Raw genomic sequence first — 8,620 nt, 5'->3', positions numbered from 1 at the left:
GACAAGCATTAGTTTGTTGAGTTTTTTAAAGACCATTGAAATATTAAGAGGTACAAGTGATTCATGTTGAATCGTGTTCGTGTTTCCAAGACCATTGAAATACTGAAAGTGAAGAGAGTGTCGAGTAAAAACTCCGAGGGGTCAAGTCTAAAGGTGGGTCATATGTAGAATCCAATTGTGTTTACATAGACCACCAAGTACTGAGAGGTTCGAGGTTGGTCGAGTCAAAACTCATAGGTGGGTCGAGTCAAACTCAGAGGTGGGTCGAGTCAAAACTTCAAGGTGTATCGAGTCATCGCCTCTCTGCTGAGACTCAGCCGGCACCTCGTCGTAGCATCTGAGACTCGACAGTCACCTTCTCGTAGTCTCGCGAGGTGACTCGAGTCAAAACTCGTCGCCGCTCGCTGAGACTCGGCAGCCTCGCGAGGTGGCTCGAGTCAATACTCGTCACCACTCTGCTGAGACTCGGCCGCCACCTCGTCGTAGTCTCGCTCAAGCGCCGCCAAGTCTTCCCTGGCCTCCTGGAACTCTCCCTCTTCGAGACCCTCGGTGATGTACCAGTGCACGAAGGCGCGCTTACTGAACATCAGGTCGAACTTGTGGTTGAGTTTGCTCCACGCCTCCGAGATGGCCGTCGTGTTGCTCAGCATCGACACGGCGCGCTGCATCGGGGACAGGTCCCCGTTCGCAACCACTGTCGGTGGCTGGTAGTTGATGCCAACCTGAAAAGTGGAAAACCAATGAGTTGTATGAAATTTAAAAGTTAATATAAGTTGTATAAATCAATAAGTTGAACCAATTGCACCACTGTCGGTGGCTAGTTGATAACCACCACCATAGTGGGGTCCACGTTATAATGGCAGTGGAAAAAGATGGGAGAACAACGTTGCCGATCCTCTGCCTTCTATAGACGGTAGCTGATGCAGGTTTATTGATGTAATATTAACTGTTCATTATTATTTGAAATAATCAATTATTGACCGAACGAAGTGAAGTCTAAGATTCAAGTCGACGGTATGGCTTCTCTTAATGTTTAAATGTTTATATGTTGCGCATTTAGGGCGAAACACGGTCATATATTTTCATGAAATTTGACAGGTAGTTCCTTTTTTAATTGCGCGTCGACGTATATACAAGGTTTTTGGAAATTTTGCATTTCAAGGATAATATAAAAGGAAAAAGGAGCCTCCTTCATAGCCAATATTAGAGTAAAAATCCGACTATAGAATTATTCATCATAAATCAGCTGACAAGTGATTATACAGATGTGTGGAGAAGCCAGTCTATATACTTGTGAATGAGAATACTGCGTGAGGTCTTACTGTTCACAGAACTACTAGTATTTTATTAAGCAAGAAATTATATTTTTCAATAATTTCATTATGAATGTTCATGACCAAAATGAAATATTTTGGTAAATTATTAATTCTATATTGTTAGAAGACGATCTGGTAACAGAGCAAAGCGTGAAAGAGATAGCGATATCTGCTTTTTTGAATGATAGACAAGAATAGCAATATCATTGCTAATTTAACACTGCCATAACATAGACCTGACTATAGTAGATCGGTGTAGCTGATACCAACCTGGAAAATAATCGAACCAATTTATTACAATGTTAGAGACGCACACAAAAACAGTCAGGAAAAAATCACTATCCAGGTGTTTGATAAATGTTTCAATGCACACCGACGCCCGGTCTGTCTACATATTATCATAGAGAAACAATAGCGTAAGTAGATACCCCATGGTATAGGACGTTTATGTTGCAACTTTTACTGTTAGCACAAGCCGATTACTGTTGATTATTGTCGATTTTTACTGTTTTGTTGGGATCAGAGTGTTATGAACGGCACAATATGAGAGACTACCAGCGTCACCACAGCTGCATGGGAAAGAACTACGTGGGGACTATCGGCTTGAGATAACAGTAAAATTTGCGACATAAACGCCCTATACCATGGATATCTACTTACGCTATTGTTTGTCTATGCTATTATGTCTGTTCACGTCTGCATGCAGACGTTTGATTCCTGTCTCCCGTCGTCTGCATACGTCTGACTGTTGCGTATGCGTTAACTTTTATCATAAAGATCTAAGATGAGCATAATGCTATCTATTCTCTATGATAGAATAGCTTAATGCTATTTTCCCTCTACGCTTTTATGTTGGGCACTGACGTTTATGTTTAACATGCACCTGATACGATTGTACATCTAAAAACTGAAGTCATTTGAGACTTGGCAGTCACTTGTAAGGTGACCTTGTAAAGGTGGCTGTCACTTGAGACTTGGGTTTTTGCAGTAGTTTGTGTGCTCTTGCAGGTCAGATGTCACGAACTCTGTTCGTCTCTTCAGCTGCGACATCTTTAATTATTATCACTCAATCGCAGTTGAATTTTATAGACTTTTGGGCAACCTGGCTTAAATCTTGGAGTCTGATTCGTAGCTAATATCGGGGACCGAACTTCGCTCTGGAGTACAAAAGCATAAGAAAATATTACGAAAGAAGAATTATAATAACATTTATACAAAAATGTAGGTACTATCTTAGAGAAACAATAGCTTAAGTAGATATCCCATGGTATAGGGCGTTTATTGTCGAACTTTTACTGTTATCTCAAGCCGATAGACCTCGTAGTTCTTTCCCGTGAAGCTGTGTGATGCTGGTAGTCTCTCATATTGTGCCGTTCATACACTCTCACCCGGCCAAAACTGTAAAAATCTAAAATAATCGACAGTAATCAGCTTGAGATAACAGTAAAAGTTGCGACATAAACGCCCTATAGCATGGGATATCTACTCACACTATTGTTTCTCTATGGTACTATTTAATCACAGTAAACTCCCAGAGGAATGCAAAAATTTCCCTCACGAAAGCCCAGTTGCACAAAAGACGGTTAATTCTAATCCTGATTATCTTCACGTGAACCAAATCAGAGAAGACCATTTAAAAAAATGGATCTACTGGAATTAACCCGGCTTTTTTGCAACCGGCACTAAGTACCTGATTGAATGATTACAAAAGTTCAACAGCTGAGTCATAATTTGACACAGTCCCACACATGAACTCGCTCACTCACTTCCATCACCAACAGACGACGAAATAATTATTATCATCTGTTTCTCCAAGGATGAATGATAATTACCTTTATGTCCGAGTTTTCCCAGGGATGAGACTTAGTGTATCGAATCTTTTATTATAAACCTACTATGTTCTGAATTTCGAGAGAATCGTTAGAGCCGTTTTCGAGATCCGGTGAAATACAGACATATAACATCCAAGCATCTAAATCTAAACATATAACAGAAGTTGCTAGTTTATAGCAGTATAATATATTTTATTGTATTGTGAGGTTTCTGATCCTGAATCAGATCCCAACTAAGGACCTCCACTTAAACCTCACTACATATATATTAAATTTGTTAATTTCACTTTCTGAATAGTTGTGAAGGTTATATTATATTATCAGTAGACTTGATACCGTCATGCTAGCTAGAAGTAGCATGTATCTAAAGGGTTTTTCAATAAATACTTAGTGGTTTTGACAATGACAATTTCCACGTGATTTTCATCAAATATGGATCCACATCACGACGTCACTTACCACATAACCTTCGACACAACACAGAATATTGAAATAATTTTATAAGGGCACTTGATAATGAGATGAATACCCGAAAACGTTAGGGTTATCAAAGAAATAAAAAGGTACTATCATAGATGAAATATAATAGCATAAGAAGATATTACATGCATTTTTTCCTCTAATGTCATAATTATTATAGAGATTTTTACAATGAATGAATAGATAAATAAAAATTTATAGGGCTTTCATGTTGCAAATTCCACTGTTATCTCAAGCCGATAGACCTCGTAGTTCTTTCCGTGAAGCTGTGTGATGCTGGTAGTCTCTCATATGTGCCGTTCATACACTCTCACCCGGCCAAAACTGTAAAAATCTAAAATAATCGACAGTAATCAGCTTGAGATAACAGTAAAAGTTGCGACATAAACGCCTATAGCATGGGATATCTACTCACACTATTGTTTCTCTATGGACTATTTAATCACAGTAAACTCCCAGAGGAATGCAAAAATTTCCCTCACGAAAGCCAGTTGCACAAAAGACGGTTAATTCTAATCCTGATTATCTTCACGTGAACCAAATCAGAGAAGACCATTTAAAAAATGGATCTACTGGAATTAACCCGGCTTTTTTGCAACCGGCACTAAGTACCTGATTGAATGATACAAAAGTTCAACAGCTGAGTCATAATTTGACACAGTCCCACACATGAACTCGCTCACTCACTTCCATCACCAACAGACGACGAAATAATTATTATCATCTGTTTCTCCAAGGATGAATGATAATTACCTTTATGTCCGAGTTTTCCCAGGGATGAGACTTAGTGTATCGAATCTTTTATTATAAACCTACTATGTTCTGAATTTCGAGAGAATCGTTAGAGCCGTTTTCGAGATCCGGTGAAATACAGACATATAACATCCAAGCATCTAAATCTAAACATATAACAGAAGTTGCTAGTTTATAGCAGTATAATATATTTTATTGTATTGTGAGGTTTCTGATCCTGAATCAGATCCCAACTAAGGACCTCCACTTAAACCTCACTACATATATATTAAATTTGTTAATTTCACTTTCTGAATAGTTGTGAAGGTTATATTATATTATCAGTAGACTTGATACCGTCATGCTAGCTAGAAGTAGCATGTATCTAAAGGGTTTTTCAATAAATACTTAGTGGTTTTGACAATGACAATTTCCACGTGATTTTCATCAAATATGGATCACACATCACGACGTCACTATACCACATAACCTTCGACACAACACAGAATATTGAAATAATTTTATAAGGGCACTTGATAATGAGATGAATACCCGAAAACGTTAGGGTTATCAAAGAAATAAAAAGGTACTATCATAGATGAAATATAATAGCATAAGAAGATATTACATGCATTTTTTCCTCTAATGTCATAATTATTATAGTGATTTTTACAATGAATGAATAGATAAATAAAAATTTATAGGGCTTTCATGTTGCAAATTCCACTGTTAACTCAAGCGGTAATCCTAGTAGTTATTCTTCGTGGAGCTAAGTGACACTGATAGCAATACCTACTAATACTTCAGGCCCCACAACTGAAGCTTTAATAAACTATAACGTCATCACATGTAGATCGATGATCTACTAGCGGTAAGCAAGCGAAATAAGAGCGCTGATGCTTGTTATCACATCTGATATGGTAATCAAAAAATTGGAATTACAAATTCATTTTCATGGTCTTCCATTTCAATGAATATGGTTTGTCTATCATTCTTCTAATATTCGTTTGTGAAAAGTAATTATGAATATTCGGGGTTTTAAATCATGGAATACTGTTGTGTACCTAATTGTCGCGGGAATTATAACAAGACTCCAAAAGAATCCGTACGGTATTTTCTTTTTCGAAAGATGAAACTTTTGAAACGAAAATGGATACGAGCGATAAGAAGAAAGAGCTTCAATTCTACAAAACAACGGTTTACATGAAGAGGTAGAAGAACAGTGTAAATAAAGTGTGAGAGGAAAATTAAAGTTTGAAAGAACAGTGTAATTAGAGTGTGGAAGAACAGTGTAAATAAAGTGTGTGGAAGAACTTTTGAAATAATAAATTAAAAAGTAAATTCAAAGTGTTGGAACTGTCCATAGCATCATAATATTAAAGGTTTACCTAACTGATAAACATTTTCCTGATGGGTTTCTTTGTACCACAGATTTATTGTGATCAAGTTTGTGGGAGCCTCTTTCCTAAAAAATAGTTATATAAATTTGGTTTATCTTTGATTACCTCTCCTTCGATTCTGAAGCAGGCTATTATTAAGTATTTTTGTTTGAGATGAATTTATCAATAGCTCTATCACTGAATCGAGTGGGCCTATGTCTATCAAGCTGAAAGTATGGATAAATATTATTGCATTTATGGAATAAAGTGTTTTATTTCAATAAAATACAATGTTTCTAATCTGGAATTTAGATAATGTAGTATTTTACCCAATAAAAATCGATACAGTAACAATAGTGAGAGAGCATACATTGATAAGCTAGTAGAAACTACTATAATTCTGGGAAGAATCAATCTACATGTTATGACGTCATTAATTAGTTGTGGGGCCTGAAGTAATAGTAGGTATTGCTGATAGTCGTCTCTGATACTGTGCCGTTTATACACTCTCACCCGGCCAAAACAGTAATAATATTTATACAGCAGTCGACAATAATCGGCTTGGGTTAACAGTAAAAGTAAATTCGTATGGCTTTTGTTGATGGGGAGTCCCTTGCGGGAAGGTCCCACCGCCTGAATATATAATTTAAGCCGTCAATGAGCCTTACGACTGTCATATTTCAGCCGGGACCGACAGTTTAACGTGCCCATCTGGGTTAACAGTGAAATTTGGAATATAAACGACCTGAGGTATATCTTCTTATGTTATCTTTTCTCTGTAGTACCATAGTGATTCTAATGATGATTGTTTGTTGTTAGTGGTGACCTTGAATCCAGTGGGCGACCAGTCGACAAACCGCACGTTGGCCTTGGACTTGATGGCGGCTATGGCACTGTTGACATCCTTGGGGACCACATCGCCGCGATACAGCAGGCAGCAAGCCATGTACTTGCCGTCACGCGGGTTGCATTTCACCATCTGGCTGGCTGGCTCAAAGCACTCCGACGTGATCTCGCCCACTGACATGCCTTCAATTTCAAATCAAAACAATTTTATTACACAGAAAACTTAATTAAACTTACACAAATCTATGATATAAAAAAGCGAAATGGCACTCACTCACTGACTGACTCACTCACTCGCAGAACTAAAAATCTACCGGACCAAAAACGTTCAAATTGGTAGGTATGTTCAGTTGGCCCTTTAGAGGCGCACTAAGAAATCTTTTGGCAATATTTTAACTCTAAGGTGGTTTTTAAGGGTTTAAAGTTCGTCTTTAGCATGTATATTCTACTTCTCCAATCTCTAATAATATAATTGAAATTTCATATCATATGTTATATAGAACTATAATCTAGAGAGAGTACCTATTCGAAACAGTTGTTAACTGGTAACTAAATTAATAATTTTGTCAGGTTGGCATTTAGTTGAGTTGACTATGTTAGGTTGGCGCCAAGTTGAAGATTGAAATGCATTTATCACGGAAAAATTGATTGGGCACTGCTACTTCAATCAGAGCTACTCCTGGGAACTAGCCGTCAGGCTCGCTTCGCTCGTCATATCCGTTTAGCCAGACGTTTAGTCTGGACCCCGACTGGATCGTCCTAACATATGATAAAAATGCTCAAATGAAAAATGCAGTCGAGCGAAGCGAGCCTACTGATCTCATTCTTGGACGATCCAGTCGGGGGTCCAGGGGGCGGAGCCCCCTGGCTAGACGGATATGGCGAGCGAAGCGAGCCTGACGGCTAGTCTATGATATAATAAGGAAAGAACTGGTTTATTTGAATTAAGTTGCAAGAGAATTTTTCATTTGTTGCAAAGGATAAAAAATACTGATATTACTTATACTGATAAAAACAAAGTATAAACAATAAATAGCTTTATTGACTGTAAATAATTGAGTTTCAAAAGGTACGTTAAGAGAAGACTATAAATTCTAGAAGTGCCGATACTCATTTAGATATAAAACAAGAAATAGAGAAGAAGATATGCTCCACTATACTAAAGAACAGCTCTTTTTGAAAAAGAAAACAACTTATATTGTCCTTGAATTTATAAGAAAATATCGGTTCAAGAAATGTGAGTTGAAAAGCTTGTTGATGAGTGGATAACTCTATACTATACAACGGAAAAGTATTGAATTGAATTGAATTGAGTTTATTTCGCCAAATTATACATGATTATATATTTAAAAAGGCACAAAATGCAAGCAGCACAACGTAACATTATGTAAAATAAAACTTAAGACATCATGACCTGGAGTAATACAATAATTCTATACAATAATTATATCAAATTATAATAGTGATACATCTTATAAGAAATAATAAAGGTTGATATCTATTAATAGTGTTATAAATAGAGAGCTTTAGACTATTATAGTTTATCCTTAGATCTGAGAAAATTGCCCACAATCTGAACCCTGATAGTGAAATAATAATTGCCACATAGGCCTAAGGGCCTGTTCGTGGGTCAATGAGTTCAGAACTGTATAATATTTATATTCTACTGATAGTATTTATGTTATTTTATAATACAAAGACACACACACACACACACACACACACACACACACACACACACACACACACACACACACACATCAACACACACACACACACCACACAACACACACACACACACAGACACACACACACACACACACAACACACACACACACAACACACACACACCACACACACACACAGACACGTTGCACGGAGCAATCACAATGGCATGGGATATATCCATGAGAAAGGGTCTACACTTGACAGTCTGCTGACAAAGTGTATGTGTGTAGAGATGCGAGAGTTCCTTTTTATGTGTTATAAATTTTGAAAATTCCATACTCTGATAAGAGTCTCTGGGAAGCTTTTA

General features: G+C 37.3%; 1 protein-coding gene across 1 annotated transcript; it reads right to left on the bottom strand.

The window, feature by feature from the left end:
- LOC120349368 (tubulin alpha chain-like) lies at positions 1-6,791 on the bottom strand. The gene is made up of 2 exons (XM_039419347.1): positions 6,566-6,791; positions 1-722 (listed from the first exon to the last, which is right to left on the bottom strand). Exons 1-2 carry the CDS (start codon positions 6,764-6,766, stop codon positions 438-440), a joined length of 486 nt encoding a protein of 161 aa, XP_039275281.1. The 5' UTR covers positions 6,767-6,791; the 3' UTR covers positions 1-437.
- Positions 6,792-8,620: the final 1,829 nt, after the last annotated feature.

The sequence above is a fragment of the Nilaparvata lugens genome, unplaced genomic scaffold (assembly GCF_014356525.2).
Source record: "Nilaparvata lugens isolate BPH unplaced genomic scaffold, ASM1435652v1 scaffold9700, whole genome shotgun sequence".
NCBI classification, from domain to species: Eukaryota; Metazoa; Arthropoda; class Insecta; order Hemiptera; family Delphacidae; genus Nilaparvata; species Nilaparvata lugens.
The sequence above is the reverse complement of the archived record's forward strand: the minus strand, read 5'-3'. Positions and strand labels throughout refer to the sequence as shown.

Bases quoted from the DNA above. Each gene is read 5' to 3' on its own strand.
- LOC120349368 (XM_039419347.1), bottom strand. From the start codon at position 6,766: ATGTCAGTGGGCGAGATCACGTCGGAGTGCTTTGAGCCAGCCAGCCAG. The intron at 723-6,565 runs GTCACCACTAAC...TCCACTTTTCAG, and splicing joins GGTCGCCCACTGGATTCAAG to GTTGGCATCAACTACCAGCC.